Source organism: Rhodamnia argentea, chromosome 2 (assembly GCF_020921035.1).
Source record: "Rhodamnia argentea isolate NSW1041297 chromosome 2, ASM2092103v1, whole genome shotgun sequence".
NCBI classification, from domain to species: Eukaryota; Viridiplantae; Streptophyta; class Magnoliopsida; order Myrtales; family Myrtaceae; genus Rhodamnia; species Rhodamnia argentea.
Genome location: NC_063151.1, coordinates 705,336 through 726,671, shown reverse-complemented (window position 1 = coordinate 726,671; position 21,336 = coordinate 705,336). Strand labels below are relative to the sequence as shown.

Here is a 21,336-nt window from a genome sequence, read left to right as displayed (position 1 = left end):
TTCTGCACATTTGATAATCTTTCACTTACGCTTCAATGGCTCCCAAGACTCAAGTTGCCACATTCCTCCTTCAACATAACTGTCTCACTTCGACAGACTCAAAGAGGGAGACGAAAGCAACTGTCTTTTCCAACACCTCAAAAAATTTGAGGGAGATGCTGCGCAGATTACCCTAAGTCCTTGCTTGACAGAACCTCGTATTCCTCAGCTCCTTAGGAACTGCTTTCCTTGGTACATTGAGGAAATATCAAGGAAAACCTACTTGTTCTAAGACCTCCATCATTGAGTTTGCGTGGTCCACTAGGTCCGGTCGATTTAGGGTTTTTATCTTTTGGCCTTAGGTTCTATCAATGGTAGCTTAGGATGAAGTCTCATGGGGGCTCCATCTGGGCAAGAGCTCAAATCGATGTGGCCCTTCAAGAGGTCGATGGAGATGGGAGCGAAGACGAGGTTGGAGTCCTTGGCGCATGTGTGAAGAGTTGCTACTTGGAGAGGGAGAGAGCGACGTCGGTCTGATTGGTGACGGATTCTCTCAGGCCAAAACATTTTTGGCAGCTGGTATGAATGTGCGAAGAAGCACGCGTTACTGACAGCTCTGCTTGGTCTCAGTTTGCTGGGCGGGTGATAGTGCATTGGTGTTTCATCAAGGAAAGGAGGCGATTCTCTGCTTGATTTGTTTCTTGATCAAGTTAAGAAAACGAAAGATACAGAGAGGAATCGAATCTCCGCGCATCGCATGGGAGAGAGATGAACAATGATTGCGACCGATATGTTGCATGGCACGACCGGTGCTTCCCATGCAGAATCTGACTGCAATGCCAAAAGATGAGCAGGGAGAAGAGCAGTGTTCTGTTTTTTCCTTCTGCTTTTTACGCGCTCTATTTATTATGATGTTGACATAGTTAAAGTAAACGGACACGCTGTTAATGTAAAATCACGTAAACCGTACATTTTTCACTTTCTTGCCCGAATTTATTGTCATTCTAATGCGATCATGGATTCCGAATCTCGAATTCTATGATTTTGACATGTCGATGGTGCCACAAGTCTCAACACTACTAATAAAACAAAATAAGAATAGAAGAAAGAAGTCTTTGTTGCATTTCAATTTTCAAAAATTAAAAAATCATCATATATTTATTTTAGCAGCATATAATGAAGGAAACTTTCATGGAGACTAGGCAGTGGAAAAAACAAATTAGATACAAATACTAAAACAGTGAAATACTGAAACCCATCAAATACCAGAAAAAAAAAAAAAAAAAAAGAAGAAAGGGGAGAAAAGAGAGTTTTTGAAGGATGGATGGGTTTTTGGAAGGGGGAAATAAGTGGAGAGTTTTGAGAGGAATTTAGAAGGAAAAAGTCTAAAAATCGAAAAATAAAAATGTTTTAGTCAGCATCATCTGAAGTCCACACATAGCCCACCCGACAACGCCATCTCCATTTCGACCGCTTCCAACTCCGGATCTGAAGGAACATAACGTTATAAGATTTGTAATGAGGTAATCCTTTCCATCTCGATCTACAAAATGTATGTTGGTTGACATTTTTTTCCACGCCAAATTTACATATACATGTTAATTTATTCTGTAAATACTATTGTCGTTTTTTTTCTTTCTAAATCACCCAGGGTATATCGTAAAAGTTCAAGTTTTACATCCCCATAAAAGAAAAAAACCAAAAAATTGTATCTTTGAATTTCAAGTAAAATCCATCAAAATCCAAATCAAATATTTTCATGAAAATGGTACAAATGGCGTAGAAAATCCGTAACCAAATCCCAATTCAAAATCCCGGTTCAAATAAGATAGTTTTCCCCGCTATTTTATTTAGGTTTCTAATCAACCACCAAATGATTAGTGGCGACTCCAATTCAAAACACGTCATGTTAATTATTTGAATCTAAGTTGCGATTTGGTATGGACTGGGAGAGTCCGAGTTAGGTTAGTTAATTAATTAACCCGATAATCCATTAGCCCGAAAATTAACTCGTTTATTTTTCTAGGTCGCGACAGTCTTCAAGGCCAACTCAGCAAATGTCTATCATTGATCAATCAACTGATCGCAATGAAATTGAATAGAGGCCAAAGGACAGTTAATTAACTAAACAAAGATGCCTTTTCTATAGTTACATACTTTATTATTTACCTACGATCCTCCGGACTCTTAAGTGGCTTAAGATTTCTCGCAACCTTCTGCGCATGACTTCACACAACCTTCGACTTTGTTGGCATCTGCAGCGAAACAAAGCACATAAAAACCCATGTTATACATTCCCAAATATTTTCACATAGTAAAAGTACAAATCAAAATCTCCTATTTAAAGGTGAAGCTTTTGCTTTCATACCGGAAGGCGGATCGAAACATTTGGATGTCACGCAATCAAAATTGCATTGGCCTTCCGGTGTCTCGATCAGTGACTGACCGATACAGTTTCTCATGCATTGGAAAAGACAGGCTCCTCGTTTAGGGAACACCGCACATTTTAACGGGCAAGTGATACTACAGTATGCTTGAGAATGCGCCTCTGTAACTATTCCCTGCGGTGCCATTGTGGCCACCAGCAACAGCAATATAGCACAGCTCTTGACATTCATGTTTGATTTGATTTTGATGGAGTGATGATTCGCAGTACTTTTGTTGTATTTCGGGACATGAGTTACGTGATTCTGCTGTTTATATAGATGTATTGATACTGGGAAAATCTTCATTTGTTGGGTATGAAATCGTCGAGAAGTTAATGCTTTATGTGTTGATAGCTGTCTTTTTTTGGATGGAAGGAAATTAATTCGAGGATATGTTTTCCCCCTAATAATCAACCAATAGAGGAAAGATAAATCAACTTTCGACAAAATTGCATAAAAATCCAATTGAAGCTCAATATGATGGATCTAAATTTACTCTTTTTCCTTGTTCTTCCGTATTTCTTTGTCTAGGCAGATTCTCATTGCCATAGTTAAGAATGTAACACGGTTTTTTGTATATTTCCCAAGTGGGTGTTACCATTCGTATTAACAACACCATGTAGTCTCTTTTTGCATTTTCTATTACACATTAGCATTGTCGCAGATAGAAACTTTCTAGAAGCATAATTCTTTTCCACAGTTTTTTAGTAGATTTACAGATTAATTCCCAAGAAAAATTCCCAATATAAACAAATGTTTAACACAATACAACATAGATAAACCTTTTGCTGTTGCCATGCATATAACCCCCGAACTCCTTCTTATCAATCGATTTTTATATGCACGTAACAATGGGATGACAAGATGATAAAAAAAAAACACTTAAAAGATTTCCCAAAGTAAAATCACAATTACATTACCAAAGAAAATGTGATGAAATTTAATTAAATCGAAGTTGTTCCTAAAAAAAGAAAATGTTAAATTTAGCTTTTTATTGAAAAAAAAACTACAATGAATTGTGGAGTGTCTGCGAAAAAATAAAGAGATGTCATTGTACATAATTTTGTTATGTCATGGTTTTTACTATATTTTCAGATGCTACAAAAACATATTACATGCTTTACATAAAAGTATATTATCTACTGTTGGAAAAAAAAAAACCACCAATCCTTATATACAAAATTAAGCGATTTGACATAATTTTAGGAGACTAATCAAATAACAAATAAGACATTTACTATAAAATTGAGCCTTCGAAGTAATAGTAACGAAAAATGGATAAGTTGCATAGGAGCAATGCTAAAGAAGATGCTAACTTTTATTTTCTAAACAGTATTAAGTTTATTTTTGAAGGAAACTCATAATAAGAAAATACCTAAATTGAAGGAAATTGTCCAAATATGGAAACCATCAAGGATGATTTTGCCTGTCTATTTCACTGGAAATCGAGACATCTCCCAATTAGGTAAAAACCTTTCGCCAAAGGTTGAACTTTGATTTTATTTTTATGAAAGAGGATCGGAGGCGGTTTCGGCACTGATTGAATTTCTTAACAAGGATTAAGAGTGACTAAATTAAAGGAAAAGAAATGCAAGTATTGGAAACTGAAAATATATTGATAATTTGAGAATACGCAGAAAAAAATTGTTTTGATAACCGTGGATCCCTCTACAATTACCACACACCACCTGTCATAATCTACTTCATGTAACTGCTCACAAGAAATTATTACTTTACATGAGGTTACAAGCGGTAACAATTGCGATTCCACAATAGTTGTCCCATGATTGCACGTCGATCTTGTCTGCACACGGTTACAACTCCTTGAGTGCAACTGGATACCATCAATTGGTATCTAAGGCATCAATCGGCATCTTTACTTTATCTCTTCTTTTCATTTCTCTGCATCAAGCACTTAGTCAAATTTACTTTGACATTAGCTACGTTGGTTTTATAGTTGAATTGCTATGATCAATCGACCACTCAACATCGTGTATTGACAGGTGCATTTCATGGTCATCTGATGAATATTCGTTTGTTGATAACTTGTTGACAACCATAACAAACTAAGCTCTATGCTTCCTTGAACGGCATCATGTCGATTAAGAGATTTGGTCATTTTTAATATAAACATATGCCCCATTTAAAAATTCAAAAAGGTACGAATGATTCCATTTAACTGTTTGAGTGGATATAAATGAATGATTCTAACACTTTGAATTCCATGAACTAACGATAGCTTTTGCTTTTTACTCTCAAATTGCAGAAATTTGACGGGTCATCATGATCAACTCGGCATGTCCTACGAACCATTCCTTGTGAACCATCGTCGGCTTGTGAACCGCCACACCCCTTTGATTAGTATGAATACCTGGTGCAAGTTTACTTTAGTCATTCACTTCGTCTTCAACCTCAGAGCACTTGCATCCAAATTCAATCTAAATCAAAAACCTTAATTTCTACAAAGAACTTAGGTTTTATCAATGGTACATTTGGATGAAGACCCATGCGGGTTCCATCTAGGAAAGAGCTAACATTGATGTCCCCCTTCAATTCTGCTGTTTCGATTTAGGTCTGGAGCTTGGCCTTTTGGGTGCTATGGTCAGCTTTTGGTCTCCACCGGCCACATAAATCGGTCCCAAAATTTTTAAATCTTATTTCCCCTATATCAAATGTCTAAAAGAAGCTAATTTTTAGAAATGATCAATCGAAGGTCAAATTTTTTGGTTTGATCGGAAAAGTCAACCTTTGACCATTTTATAAAAATTTGAAATTCAAAGCCGTAAATCTTTTATATGCAGAGGTCGAGAATTGATGTTTGTGTACACTATTTGCATGGAATCACATGATCGGTTGATTTTAGACTTAGGTTTGACTTTCTCAATTTGACCAAGGTCAACTCCTGATTTCTTCACGAAATGATGCCTAATTGCTAATGAAAAGTAATGACCCTAATTTCTATATGCTAGGAATTCTTATCCGACTATTTTTGTCAAGAGTCGAGTCCTATCATGGTTAGAGATTTCGGATCTTGAATTTTACAATTTTGACCGGTCGGAGAAATTTCAGCGTCAACACCAACTAATAAAAGAAAAGGGAAATAGAAGAAAGGGAGGCACTATTTCAACCGCCATTTTGGTTAAGCCATTCATTTTTTTTTTTCAATCAATAGATCGAAATACCCTTCTCTCTCTTCAATTTATTATTTCTTTTTTTTGAATATATTCACTTGAAATTTTAAAACTTGTCAAATTAGTGCAATCGAGTCCTTCCGTTATATAACAACCCGGCCCGATGAGGGCGGGGAGTGACCACCGAGGCTAGGGGGTTTGGATAAGAAGCGGTTCCCGACATGTTTCTAGGATGGCAAATAAAGTGGGAATGAACATAACTATGCACCAAACAAGGAGAGAGCGATTCTAGAATACATATATGAAAAATGAAACTAACTCACGGAGACGTCTTTTGACGTAATGGCAATGCCTAATTTTGGAACTTCAAAGTTAAGCATGTTCAAGTGGGAGAAGTTTCGGGATGAGTGACCTCCTAGAAAGGTGCTCACATGCACCCAAAATGGTGATTTAAATCCAGGGATGTCACAATATGATATCAGAGCTGGTGGGCTTGTAATGACTCGGTCCGATGAGGGTGGGGAATGGTCGTTGGGGCTAGAGGGCTCGAACAAGGAGTGGCTCTTGGCATATTTCTAAGATAGCGAATGAGGCATGAATGAACCAAACTCCGCACCAAACAAGGGGAAAGCGATTCTTAGCTTTCACGTAACGACAATGCTTAGTTTTGGAATTTCAAGTTAAGTGTGCTCAAGTGGGAACACTTCCTCTGAAGATGGGTGACCTCCCGAGAAGGTGACCACCTGTATGTCAAAGGACAAGACCATGAGGCCCATAAATATCGCTTTGGTCCAAATCTCATTTCTAGTATTATGGCCACCAGCATCACTAATATAGTACAACTATTGACATTCATGTTTGACTTGTTTTCAATGGAGTGAGATGATTCGTAGTAATTTTGTTGTATTTTGGGACAAAGTAGTGTGATTTTGCTATTTACATAGATATATGACACTAGTAAAATCTTCATTTGTTGGGTTTGAAAGCGTCAAGAAGTTAATGCTTTATCTTTTAATATCTGTCCCTTTTTTTAATGGATGGAAATTTATCTGAAGTTATGTTTTTCCCTAATAATCAACCTATGGAGGAAAGATAAATCATCAACTTTTGAGATACCATTACAATACGACTTGATAACCTGACTGATTATGGGGTGGTATTTCCCAGTCAGGATTTTCCTTTCTTGTGGGGCCTCTACGACTCCCTGTTATGACTAAATTCTTTATTGGTTAGTGGTTTTTCCACTTCTCCTATGATTTTGACACTCAATTTTTTATACGTTTTGACCATTCTGTCCTTTGTGTGGCCCACCACTTCTAGTGCAAACTTATATGAATGGTCCATTTTATTTTATTATTTGGTCCTCTCTTTTATTTTGTTTCTTCTTTTTTCCTTGCGAGTCCCACTTTCCTTCTTCTCTGTTTTTTCCCTTGCGAGTCCATTTTATTCTCTCTCTGCACCTCTTGCTCCTTATTGTTTCTTTCTTTTCACGCCTCCCACTCGTTTATCTATTTTCCTTACAAGTCGTGTTTTCAATGGAAAAATCTCTTACTAGGCCTGTCTCTGGATAATAGGTTTTTTTTTTTTCACTATGGAAAGTTAAAAAAAGATATATTGAAATCTGCGTATAAAATGATCACATGTAGCAGACCATCGAAATCAATTTATTGATTATTCCAATTAATTTCTGTTTTTTTTTTCTAGATCTCTATATGTTGATTCAATTCACAACCTCTAAATTCAAAATTCTTCTGGGTCCTCTAGCTTTCTCTCTCCTTTGCCTTTTCTTGCTCCTTCTGGCTTTAGATTTATGTGCATGACAGGTGCTCACCTAACTTCTTCTCAAAGCAAAAGCGCCACTAATCCAAGATTAACAACGCTAATCTCATGTTAAGTTTGCAAATAAGGTTTTTTTTTTCTTTGAGGATTTTGGGGAATTATGGTTTGGAGAAGAGTTTTTTTTTTTTTTTATAGTCCAGGATCCACCGGCCCTACCGGGCTTCGCCGGGTGTCTGGCCCGAGGGCCAACTAGTGACTATACCGGAGGGGATCGGCCCAAAGAAACCCACCGCCAAGGCTGGTTTGGAGAAGAGTTCGTATATACTGCAAGCAAAAGTTGCTCAAAAATGCTGTAGTTATATTGTGTTTCTCTAGTTGTGTTCATTGTGGCATCATCATCACGAATATGCGCACAACATTTAAGAACTAATCCCACATAAAACCCAAAACCATCTAGGTGAATCTTTGTTAGTATGCACTAAATGAATAAACGTGTTTGATTCTTGATATAAACATGCAACTGTTGAGATGATTTATATTATATTGAAACTTTGACTTGAACATTCTATAGTGGAAAAGAAAAAAAAAATCCTGTTATCCAAAGAGTTGCCCAGTAAGAAATTTTTCTATTGAAAACATATATGATTTGTAAGGAAAATAAAGAAAGGAGTGGGAGGCATGAAAAAAAGAAAAAGAAGAAGGAAAGAGGGACCCGCAAGGGAAAAGAAAAAAAATAAAAAGAGTTGACCCAATAATAAAATAAAATAATATATATAAATGTGTACCATAAGTGGTGGGCCACATAAAGGGTATGATAGTAAAAACACAAAAAAAAAAAAAAAGGAGTGTCAAAGCCAAATTTTATTCTTTTTCCTAGTTTTTATGTTTTTCATTTTATAGGCAGATTCTCACTGCCACAGTCAACAATGTAGCACAACACTTGACATTCATGTTTGATTTCTTCTCGACGGAATGATGGTTCGTTAGTGCTTTAAAGCTATATTTTGGGTTGGAGTAATGTGTTTCTACTGTTTATATAAATGTATGACAACAGAATAATATTCATTTATCAGGTTTGAAATTGTCGAGAATTTAATGTTTTATATGTTGGTAATTGTCCTCGTGGATGAAGGGAGATTTGTTTTAGGATATGCGTTTTCCTAATAAACAATCTAAAGAAGAAAGATAAATTGGTTAATACCGCAAAAAATCTTAAATCGGCACACATGTGATCAAATATATCCCAAATCAATTTTTGGGTCACTAAAAATCCAATACTAGTGTACCTATGATAAATTTATGACAAACTAATTTTTGGGTCACCTAAAACTCTAAAATAGTACGGGCATGATACGTTTACCTTGGATTACTTCCATCAAATTTTATCGTGAAATTATTGAGCTAGTTGACACGTAATAATAACTCAGCTGACGTGGCAAGTCCACGTGAAAATTCATAACTCTCTCTTTTTATTTCTTAATTAGCCATGATTTGGAAATAAATATGGCTCATCCTCTCTCTCTCTGTCACAAAAAACCTAGATTGTCTTCTCCTTCATCATCATCTTCGTCTTCTGATTACGCATTGAAACTCACTCAAGCACACTTTTATCTTTTGTAATCTTCTTGCCTTCAATTTTCTATTATGGGTTTGTTTGGCAAACTCATCAAATCACCAAATTAGGATGTTCAATAGCTTCAATTGGAAGTGGTTCGAAGAGAAGCGCGATTTGGAAAAAAAAATCAAAAGGCAACAAGATTACCAAAGCTAAACTCGTGCTCAAACAAATTTTGATGCCTAATCACGAAGACGAAGGCGACAATGAAGGAGTTTGCCCGATGAAGAGGAAGACTTAGGGTTTTTTGTGCTCTAAGGTGGAGAGAGAATGAGCCCCTTTTGTTTTCAAATTAGGACTAATTGAAGAAACAAAGAGGGAGTAATGGATTTCTACGTGGACTTGTCATGTCAACCGAGTTATTAACATGTGTCATTCAGCTTATTAATTTCATAGTAAAATTTGACGGAAGCCGACGAATAGTAAATGTGTTATCCCTCTACCACTTTGGGTTTTTTAGTAACTCAAAAATTGGTCTGGATCAAACTTGTTCACGGATGTATCGGTTTGGAATTTTTGATGACCCAAAATTAGGTTGCAGTCAATTTCTCACGGATGTACCAAAGGAAAATGTCTAAATGTGGAAGAAGAAGGAGAGGAGGGCCCCGTCTGCACCCGTCCTGCCGGTGGTAAATTTTAAAATATTTCAACCCCGCATTCATAACAAACTATTTTTTGATTTTCCGGTTTGGCCTGCGCACTTCACGCTCTTCGCTAGACCTGCCAGCGCAGGGGAGACGACCCCAGGGGCCGGCGTTGCGGCAACCCAACCCGCCCGGCGCCGACCGCCAGCGACCACGCGACCAGCGAGGCCGGGCGCGGAAAAGTAGGTTTCGTTCGGATGTCGATTCCGAGATGGAAAATGAGAAGCGAAATTACAACGGGCTTCGCAAAAGATGGGGAGGAAAATCAAATTAAAGAAAGGAAAGAAAAAAGGAGAGAGATGAGCTGAGAGGGTTTATGAGTCTAAGAAGTAGGAAGCAATGGTCAAGTGGGAAAAACTGGGAAGAAGAAAAAACATGACCTACTTCAAAAGAAGGCTACGACATGAGACAAGCTTCAACTTTTTTGGGAATTTGCCTAAAATAAAAAGGCTTGGGAAGGAGTTTAGCAAGTTGAGAGGTAGAATCGGCGAGGTTTGTCTTTCAAATTTGTCGCCGAATTGGAAGGAGAGGGCATTGTTAGGGCAAAAGGGACTAGGGGAGGCGAAGACAGCAACGCAATCAGGCTGCGAGGGGACCCGGGATCCCGGCTCCCGGATCGCGAAGGAGGAGGGAGGGGTTGGGAAAAAAAAAAAAAAAGAAAAAAAAAAACAAATAAAAATTATTTAAAAAATACTAAAATACCACCAAAGGCATTCCAATTTATGTTTACCAAACAGTATTTTCCCAAACTTTCTTTCAAGGCACTTTTAATACAGTACCAAACAGCTTTGCATTCACCAAATCCTTTTAGACCAAAGGTATTGCATTTTTCCAAAGGCTTTCCCCAAAAGCTTTTCCAAACGCAGCCGAGGGCACTTTTGGATGGTTGCTGGTGTTGGAATGATGACAATGTGGCAGGTCCTCCAAAGAAATCTCTTAATTTCATGAGGGATCAAAGGGCCTGTTTGTTTGGTGAAGTCCAATTAACATCACGTCTGCAGTCACCTTCTGCTCTTCTGTTCCTTCCCTTCAAAAAGTCGACGGCTGATTCTTTTGAATCTCCATTAACCCATTGCCTTTTTTCCCCGGATTTATTGTTAGAGATGTTGCTGTTTGCCATGTATGGCATCATTTGGCTTGCGAAGTCCAAACAGTCCTAGGATTGACCCCCTAACTGTTCCTTTTGTCCTCTAATGCCCATACAAAATATGTTCGCCGTATTGCCACACCAGGATCCGATTACGCATAGGCGTCCAGCCCTGGAAACAGAATTCAAAACTCGGGGGATGAGATGAGAAGGCTTTCGAAAGACCAGGTCCGCCATGCGTGTCCTTGAAATCGCAACATCTGGATGAGGAGCGCTCCGCAGATTTGAGCAAAATTCGATCGGCCGAAGATGAACTTACGAAAAAAAAAAAAAAAAAACAGATTCTGGGCATCCAGTTATGATCATGCCATGTTTGGCAGGTCTGGACTCTAGCTAGCAACGCGAATGAACTTGTATTTGTTGCTCAAGCACAAGGAGGAAAACGCCAAGAACTACGTTTTCGTGGAAGTTGATAAAGTCTCTTGACACTTCCCTTTTAACCACCTTGCAAATATTGTTTATATGCCCCTGGAAGATGGCCGTTTGTCGTCGTTCGTTCGATAGTTTTTCATGTCTCTTCAGCTGATTCTTTTGCCTGTGGAAGACAGCATACACTCTCTAGCCAGTTCTGTCTCCATTTGTGACAAGATCTTGTCGTCTCCATACAAAGAATAATAGGGCTCTCGTCATTTGCTTTTGTGCAGGCAATCACAGGGTTGACTTCGGAGAGAATCGGAGAATCTACTTACACATATGCCTCGTCCCTTAGTAATCACACATCGCAGAGGAAAATCGAAACAAAAGATAAAGAGGACAGTAAAACCCTTGGACTCTTTGAATAATTTCAAGGGATAAGCGCGTTAGAATTCCTAAAACTTATCCTGAAAGTGCGATCGAGTTCTTAAACTTTCAAAAAATACAATCAAATCCTAGAACTTGTAGAATTAGTGCAATCAAGTCCTAAAATTTTCAAAAATTGATTGTACATTTTGAAATTTTTGAAATTTGGTTGTCCTTTCATTATAAGTTTTAAGACTTGATTGTGCATTTTGAAAGTTTTATAACTCAATTGTACTTTTTCAACAAATTTTAGGATTCAATAAGCTATCCCATAACCTAATGAAAAGGGCGGCAGGGCAAGAAGGCAAAAGTCGATGACTAAGCTCAACGGAACAGCCGTCTTCATCATGAGGGAGGTGAAGTGATTTGTCTTTTGACTAGATTTTAAAAACACGATCGTGTTGAAAATTCAATGTGGCGGATGTCATATAAAAGCACGCTTATTCCTCCGCATTATCTCTTAATAATGGAAGTACCTGCAGATCCAAGCATTATTAGGCGTTGACTATCTTGTTAGACGACATGGTTTTCTACGAAAACGGCATTTTGCGGCAGGTATATGTATTATGCAATGCACATGTATGAGTTAGGTCGCAAGTTGGTTGGTCTCCGAACAAATGATTATGGGGAGCCAGTCGCACACATTTACTTCCCCCCTTTCCAAAGGACTGGTGTTATGAATTGGCAATTACCAAGTCAGTCTTCTGACATATCGTGAACGGAGAACTATGATAGTTTGAGACTCTTATACACATTGCACATAAGTTTTATACCATAGTCTTCTTCATGACTATATAGCTACGCGGTGATGTTTCTTCAATATAAGTTGATACTATACATTCGACATTTCTCTCTCGTGTTGCGGTCAATCGATATTCTAGGTCAACTCTCGTGTCGGGCCGCGCCCACCTCTCTGCTCTCATGCCCCCGCGCAAGCATATATAAGTTCCTTTGCACACGACCGGGAGGAATTCAAATCCTGCATTTAGTTACGACCGACAATTCACCTTCTGAGTATCTTCATAAGAATTGAAAGCCGGGCTTCTCCTCCGGTGCCCCTGAGTGATCAAAATATAAAAAGAGGCTAGGGCCTCTTACCGTTTTCGCTTCCAATGAAAGACAGCAATAACCAACACGGCATAAGCTTAAAAAGGTCGTGGAGAATGTCCGTTTACCAGGATCAACTTCCATTCTTATGCGTCCCTCAAATTACAAATTCGAAAGGTTGGCGAATTCATCAAATTTACTTCGAAGCAGGTTTGCCCGTGTACCTGTGGGAAATAAACTACATCCCTATGGCTATTAAACGTTGAATACGTCCCACCATCCTAACTATTAATCATATCGATGGCCTGTACCATTGCTGCTGTTTCCAGGACAGGACAAGGTCACATAATAATGTAATGTGGTTAGCACCGGCTCAACTAACCAGATCAACCAATGAATCTCCTTCCTCAATAGTTTACTTTGCTACGTGAAGAAGATTAAAGTTTGGAAACCCAATGACAATGGACACCTCAGGTCTGGTGTCTGGTGCAAGGGAAGTGAAAGCGAAAGGTTTTTGCATTAAAGGAACAACGAGAGAACCGGTAAAGCCCTTTCGAAACTCGGAGATGCCTTCTGATGCTTTCCTGATCTCGGTTTTGTCAGCACGTAGAGATGCGCAGCACACTTCTTGTCTATATATGTAGACGCAAAGGTTCCCTGGAGATAGCAACACAACTAGAGCGTCCACGCATCACCTCAGCAACCGCTCCCTTAGGCCCTTCCTCGCTCGAAATGCAAGCCGAGAGCTCTTCGAAAATGGTAAGCTTCCCGTCGAGTTTTGGTTGCGATAGTTGCTGAAGTATAATGCCCTCTTCCATGGCTTTGCTCTGGGATGATCTGAAATTCAGACTTAGAGTCAGACTGTCCACCAAACACTGAGGCTTTTCTTCTGATGTGATTCTTGTTCTGTCCTAATAGAGAATGTATAGGGATGTCAAGTCCCTTCCACAGAAAGAAGCGAGACGGGGAGGCAACCGGGCCACTCTCTTTGTTTATGGTGAGTTACATACATACATACATCCTCTTTCTCAAGCTTGTTTATCTGAATATTTCCGACCACGAGTCCGACTGTATATGTACATGTGTTATCAATGCAGCGACCGAAGGACTAGAGAACATGGCGTTCATATCGAACGCGGTGAGCTTGGTGACCTACTTTTACGGTTACATGAACTTTGGCCTGACCAAATCGGCCACCACCCTCACCAACTTCATGGGGACATCCTTCCTCCTAGCCCTCTTCGGAGGCTTTATATCCGACACCTATTTGTCCCGTTTCAAGACCTGCGTCCTCTTTGGCTGCATCGAGTTGGCGGTACGTGCTTTTCGTGCGTGACTTTGTGCACATACGTAGAATGTTCCTGATGCAAACCTGGAAGACCCTTGTCGTGTTGCGACCGGTCCCCCGATATGCAATTGCCACATGAAGTGAAAACATCAATCTAACTTTTTCACTTTTGTTATGCCACAGGGTTCTATTTGACAGTAGTTTTGGAAGGATTTCGCCCGGCTATTTATGTGAATGACAACAATATTATACTCGTTCTGATAAAACTTGAGAAACATATGATGGAGTCGTTGACCGATTGGTTTGTCATGATTGATTCTTGTTAGATGAATCAGCTGTTAGCGTCCAACTGATAACTCCGGCTAAAATTGTAATACAGTTAGCTTGCTGAACCAAGTTAACATCTGCTTTATATTCAAGGTAACTATGCCCTTAAATGGATGATGATTTTCATGATGGTGATTGCTTTGATAAATAGGGGTATGCCCTGCTGGCAGTACAAGCACACTTCCACCAGCTGAGGCCGATTCCTTGCAAAGGCCTCATGCCGGACCAAATGAGCCAGTGCCACGCTCCCAACGGCACCCAGGCTGCGATTCTCTACACTGGGCCTGTACCTAGTCGCATTCGGGACAAGCGGGGTCAAGGCCGCTCTGCCTTCACTCGGGGCCGACCAGTTCGATGAGAAGGACCCGAAGGAGGCGACCCAGCTGTCCAGCTTCTTCAACTGGTTCCTGTTCAGCCTCACCATCGGGGCCATTATCGGGGTCACTTTCATCGTGTGGATAAGCACAAACCAGGGCTGGGACTGGTCATTCGGCGTCTGCACCGTCGCTGTTCTGTTCGCCATGGTGTTTGTGTGCATGGGGAAGTCCCTCTACAGGAACAATGTGCCCAAGGGAAGTCCCCTCGTTCGGATTATGCAGGTATGAGAACAATAACTGGATAATAAATCTGCCAGTCCCATGTCTTTAGTAGTAAATTGTCCATTCGGGTAGACGACACAACATCCACTGGAAGTACTATTGCAGGTTCTCAACGCAAATTTTCAAATACCGAATGGTGGCTATGCGATTAAGCAAGCACGAATAGTCTCTGCAAATTCCAAGCGGTGATCTTATTGTGTTTCTATTGAATTCAGGTAATAGTAGCCTCCATCAGGAAGTCAAGTCTCCCGATCCCGGCGATGACAGAAGAATTGCACGAGGTGCATGACAGAGAACCCAGGGCAAACGATGAAATTCTCCCCCGAACAGACCAATTCCGGTACATATAAGTTGCAATTTACCTGAGAGACCTCTTGAATATTTTACCTTCCACATTGCAGCTCGTAATTGCTTGTGGAAGTAAGCTCACCTTGGAACCCAACGAACTAATTTGTAGATTCCTGGATCGAGCAGCAGTCGCTCCGAGTCCCAGTAGTGGATCAACTACTGGACCCTGGAGCCTGTGCACGGTGACACAAGTCGAAGAAACTAAGATCCTGCTCCGCATGCTTCCAATCGTGCTTAGCACGGTCTTCATGAACACCTGCCTGGCTCAGCTCCAGACCTTCACGATCCAGCAAAGCACAACCATGAACCCCCACATCTGGGGATTCAGTGTCCCAGGCCCCTCAGTCCCGGTGATCCCCCTGCTCTTCATGTTCATCCTAGTCCCAATATACGACCGCATCTTCGTCCCCATCGCCAGGAAATTCACTGGTATCCCCACCGGAATCCGACATCTACAGCGAATTGCCATAGGGCTAGTGCTCTCGGCCATTTCCATGGCGGTGGCTGGAGTGGTGGAGACCCACCGCAAGTCGGTGGCTGTCCACCACAACATGGTGGATTCCACGGAGCCATTGCCCATGAGCGTGTTCTGGCTCGGCTTTCAGTACGCGATATTCGGAGCCGCTGATATGTTCACTTTAGTGGGCCTGCTGGAGTTCTTCTACGCAGAGAGCTCGGCCGGTATGAAGTCACTGAGCACTGCCATCTCGTGGTGCTCTTTGGCGTTCGGGTACTTCCTAAGCACGGTGGTGGTGCAAGTGGTGAACAAAGTGAGCGGTGGATGGCTCGCGAGTAACAATCTGAACCGGGACAAGTTGAACTACTTCTACTGGTTATTGGCAGGGCTAAGCGTTGTGAATTTTGGGTTCTATGTGCTGTGCGCATCTTGGTATAGATACAAGACGGTGGACATGAATGAAGGAGTAGACGGCTTGAGTTTGACTACCCGCAATTCTAAAGCAAAAGGCTTGGCTGGGGTTGATTCTAAGGCTCTAGAAATTTAGCTTTCACTCAGTTCAGCAAAATCCCATTGTACTGTTCATGTCATATGATTAATGGCTTCATCACCACCATTATACTAATCTCGAACTGTTTCACTTCGTGTATACCCTCTCAGATCTGCATTCATTTGTTTGTTTTGTCGTCTTCTTTGTGGGGGAAGTAAAGAATGGATTGTCTTCATGAATCTCTTGCTTCAGAGGAAGTGCAGAGGCAAGCTCAAGAACTGCCTCCTTTTCGAACTACTAAAAAAGAAGTATTAATGATGCTTATTTCATGAAGAGAAATGTGACATCGCATACATGAATTACGTTTTGGCAAAGTCGAACTGAGACATGCATACGGTGAAGCTGATACAGACATCATACTCAATACAATAAGGACATGTACTAGGCCAAAGTGTGGTGAAGTTTCAAGCTAACATACAAGCCACACTTAAACCTAAGAGATGACCAAAGTGAAATAACGAGCAATCCAGCAGAACAGCTTCGAACTGCTGAAGAAAACAAATCTACTAAGGGACGAGGCATATGTACTTCACAGAATGCACTGGCAAATTTCTCAGTTTAAGAACAAATCAACAGAGACACAAAGGATTATGCACTTCACAGAATGCACTGGCAAATTTCTCAGTTTATACACACTTTAAAACACAGATGAAGATTTGATCATCAAAAAAAAAAAAAAAAACACAGATGAAGATAATGCTACTTACAGCACAAATCTTAGATTCTCCCCACTCCTCTTATAAATATAACAAAATGTCATTACAGGTAGGAAAAAATTGCAACACTGGCTAAGTAAACCAATGAACAAACTATTGGATCAGTCGGCCTCTTTCTTTTTCTTTTTCCCCTTTTTTTGGATTTTTGGTTTTTCTCTATTTTTTTTGGATCTTTTTTCTGTTCTTTTTACCCCTCTCACTATTCACAAGATGGATGAGACAATCCATCAAAAACAGGCAAAAGTGAGCTGCCTGTGCAAGGTCAAAGGAAGACTCGAATATGTTCACAAATGCCCAAGAATGAGCCAGAAGGAGTGGAGAATAATTGTGAAAATCACCACCTAAATTAGATCAGGAATCAAAAGCTAGTTCCCTTTGAGCGAGCCTGAGGCTATGTCAAGAAACAGCAACATCTTTTTTTGCAGATTGAGGATCATATCTAGTGTCCGAGACCCTGGAGGGAGGCCAATACCGGAACACTGATCTGCCAACAATGTTCTCGACAGGAAGAGGACCCCTGCAAGGATGAAAACTTCATAGGTCAGAATTCGCACTAATCAGAATCAAGCGAATTACAATCGATTACACAAATATACGACCCAAATGATGATCACTGGGCTCAACTACGGAAAAAAAACAGAACCAAGCTCCTAGCATCCCGAAAACAACCAAGTAATAGAAGGTGCATACAAAAGTTGCAAAAGTCTCTTTCCACCGTATTGCAATATACTTGACTATCACTTTACACAAGAACAGGTGGAAATTAACAAACTGAGGACACAAAACTCACCAATTATGGGAGTCAAAACTGTTGTTCCTGTTGTCTCCCATTACAAATACATATCCTTCGGGAATAAGCTGTAATTGATGAGAAACAGTCAGAAAACTTGATCAAAATGACGGTCATGTGATGCTATTAGCAAATTAAGTTGGTACGGCTTCAATTAGCATTACCATTGGTTCCATATCGTAAGAGAGTGGCTCTAAGATGAAATCTTCATCTTGAGCAGTGCCGTTCACCAATAGTTTACCATCGTGAACCTACAATAAAAACCACCAGGCATCCAAAATTAGTACACAGAGAAAAAATAGTATTTACAGGCAGGAGAGTGGAGAGGACAACATAAGGGGAAAAAAAATACAAAAAGTCAGAACAAAAGGTGCAGGATAAAGACTTACTTCGACACAGTCCCCAGCCTTCGCCACAATTCTCTTTATGAATACATCAGCTGAACTGAAGCCAACTTGCTGCACGACACAAACGAAGCAAGAAGCAAATAAGAAACGTGCAAACTTTGTGGAGCAATCACAATTTGGTTCAATGCAATTTTCAAATTTCATTAAAAGAAACCTGCAATATTGGTGGTGCCTTGAATATTACTATATCCGAAACCTCTGGCCTTCTGAAAAAGTATGACACCTGGTGCCAACAGACAGCAAACACCAACAAAACAAATCAGGTTAGTATCGATAAGCGAATGAGGTCCGGACACGAAACATGTCCGCAAATGCAAATCCTACGCAAGTGGACGCAAATTGCAAACTTCATGGGATACAGTCCATGTGGAATGCATAGATCAATGTCAAAACATGAGGAATCAACATTCAGTTACTGCAAGTTTATAACTCCAACTTGGAAAGAAGAAACTAAAAAAGGTCATGAAGTACAATAGTGGACGAATTCGTCAAACCAGCATTGCGTCGTTGGTTACCCTACAAAATTATCATCTACAAAAATCCTCCATTGCTAATGCCGAAAACCCATTTCCATCCAGTGCTAAATCCAACTTAGCATCATATGCTACATGTTGCTATCACTCTAATCTGGTCCAGTGCCGGAAAATTTCAGTCCTCCACCACAATCTCAACAAGTATAGATTAGTTAGCCAAACAAAAGACACTAAATGAAAGGAGAGCCCTACCTTCTCAGCCAAAACGCGGTCACCTACATCCAGAGTTGGTTTCATGGAGCTCGAAGGAATCGACCTTGGCTCGGCCAAGAACGACCTGAACAGCAAACTCACGGTCAACGCCGTGAAAGCCGCCTTAGCATCCTCGGAGTAATCCCCGAGCAACCGTGCCATCCACCCGCTTCTTGCGGCCGAGCCCTTGGGAACCTCCGCCATCTTCATGCACTCTTCATCGCCATCACTGTTCTCCCTCTCCCAACGCACCGTCCCTCCCTTATCCACATCGTTACTTGCCGAGCCCGGCAAGGCCTCGTTGTTGCAAGGCAGCCACTTGGACCCCTCCAAGAAGGGGATTATGGAGGATGCCTTGATCGGCGAGATCCCAAAGATGCCCATCGAATTGGTTGAACACGAATTCGCAGACACGGACCTCATCAACGAGATCAAGCCGACCACAATCGGACTCTTGCACTCGGCCCCAAGAACCTCGGCCGCGAGCGTCGAGTACGAGCCGCCCGCGCAACGATTCGAGAAGCCGAACCCCGGCGTCGGGGGTCTGAATTCGGGGTCGGGCTTCCGGCTCGGGCAGAGGACGCGGGACCGGACCCAGCACTCCTGGAAGAGCCGGCAACCATTGAGGCGTCCTCCGGCGGAGGACGCGATGCTCTGGGCCATGTAGCCGGAGTAGCTGAACGTAACACGGATCGCCATAACTGCTAGTTGTAGAAACCAGAGGAGGACTTGATACAGAGTTCTCTCGTTGACTAAACCGAAGTGCAAGAGGAACTCTACTGAGCAGAAATCAACGCCATTTTTTAGGAACGAATCGAGCAACAAGAGGGCGTGCGGGCGAATCGAGACCCCAAGTCAAGATCAGGGGAAGGAACGGGGGCGAAGAAGAGGAAGACGGGAAAATCTACGGTTTGGGTATCAGAAAAATAGGGCTTTGTGAAGAATCCGATGATGGGTGATGATGAATCGGAGTGAAGAGTCGAAGGCGTGAGCGATTCCGCTTTCTCTCAGGAGATTGAGAGAAAGCAGAGAGAGAGAGAGAGAAGGGGGGGGGAATGGATCAGAGGCTGTGGAGATGCGAGTAAAAGGAAAAGTGCAGGCGACAGGACGATGATGAGCTTAATAGGCGGCGGCTGAGCTTCGGGTTTCGAAAACTGGGTTTGAACTTGGTTTTATTTACGGGACAAACCTGCTCGTCGTGTGTGAGGATTGGGATGAGGGCCAGGGGTATTTGCGTAATCTTCTACCATCCTATGGATTGGTTGACTTTGACTGGGAGTGTCGGCCTTTCCGCACCTTCCGGCTGGTTTCCTCGCTCGCCCCAAGAGGCCAGGAATGTCTCCGGCGGGTCAAAAGACGAGAGTATCCCCGTTCACATCTGCTAATGATTCGGCAGGGGAGAGGGCGAAATTGGCATTATCCACCTGAAGCTTGTGAAACAAGACTGAGTCTGATATTCTCGACAATGCATTGTCGCGATCGGGCGTAATATTTAATGGGAAACAGAAGAGAAATGTACAGTGGCGAGGACTTAAACCATGCCCGATTTCTGAGATTAAAATATTTTCGTACCCTACTTTTATATAGGCCGGTTGATGAAATGTATTCCTAACGCTCAGTTTTGAGTGACATTTTATGAGATTGGATTGATAGCTTATACGCCCCAACCCAAAGCGATTGCAGCGCCGGCTCCGCGGCTAAGGACATCCGGTGCTTGGTGGACATTTCGGATATGGACAAGGGCCCAATGGTGACAAAAATCTCGCGAAAAAAAAAAAAAGATTAATATTATGAAAAACTTCAAACTCATACACCTTTGATGACAAATTTATTCCAAACTATTTTTTTTTATCAAGAAAAATAAAATTACTCTCAAACCTTTTTTTTATGACCGATTTTACACGAAAAATCCTAAGGAGGTGTTAGCGTAGGACAACCCGACCCCCACTAAAACACCGCCGAAGAGTTTGAACCAAACTTTAACTCAAACCATTTATGGGTTTATCTCAAACTATTTTTTTGACTACAAAAAATCATAAACTGGTACATATGTGATGAATTTATCCTAAATTAATTTCTGTGATCACGAAAAATCTTAAATTGATACACTTATGATAAATTTATCATTCATTAAATTGAGCTAATACAACAAAAAATCTCAAATCGATACACTTGTAACAAAAAGAGAGTAAAAATCATAAATTGGTACGCACATTAATTGTTACATGTCATCCAACACAGGATTTGACGGTTAGATTAAACGAAAATTAATGGAAGGTAAATTTGTCGATTTGGGATAAATTATCACAAGTGTATCGGTTTATGATTTTTTGTGATAAAAAAATAGTGTGGGGTAAATTTATCATAAATATATCAATTTTGAAATTTTTTATGGTATTATTAACTCCAAAAAAAAATATCCAACGAATTCGGTGAGCTTTGCAAAAAAAAAAAAAAGAGCGGGCAGGAGCCACGTCACCGAACCAAACGCAGCACCGAGATAGCTCTGGTTGCTCTTGAATGCCACGTGGCATACAGGAAGTCCGTTCAAACGCGAGGAGACGAGGGAAAAACAGAAGGG

The 21,336-nt window shown here is 40.9% G+C and overlaps 1 protein-coding gene, 1 long non-coding RNA gene and 1 pseudogene across 2 annotated transcripts; 1 reads left to right on the top strand and 2 right to left on the bottom strand.

Moving 5' to 3' along the window:
* Positions 1 to 1,990: 1,990 nt before the first annotated feature.
* On the bottom strand, positions 1,991 to 16,765 carry LOC125313831. Its single transcript, XR_007197497.1, has 3 exons — positions 16,684 to 16,765; positions 10,580 to 10,587; positions 1,991 to 2,001 (listed from the first exon to the last, which is right to left on the bottom strand). It is a non-coding gene; the product is annotated as an uncharacterized LOC125313831 (long non-coding RNA).
* LOC115751582 lies at positions 13,237 to 16,209 on the top strand (annotated as a pseudogene).
* A 55-nt stretch (positions 16,766 to 16,820) lies between the features above and the next one.
* Positions 16,821 to 19,887, bottom strand: LOC115751584 (probable thylakoidal processing peptidase 2, chloroplastic). Its single transcript, XM_030689505.2, has 6 exons — positions 18,756 to 19,887; positions 18,185 to 18,253; positions 18,013 to 18,081; positions 17,788 to 17,874; positions 17,624 to 17,691; positions 16,821 to 17,350 (listed from the first exon to the last, which is right to left on the bottom strand). Exons 1-6 carry the CDS (start codon positions 19,452 to 19,454, stop codon positions 17,230 to 17,232), a joined length of 1,113 nt encoding a protein of 370 aa, XP_030545365.1. The 5' UTR covers positions 19,455 to 19,887; the 3' UTR covers positions 16,821 to 17,229.
* Between the last annotated feature and the right edge of the window lie 1,449 nt (positions 19,888 to 21,336).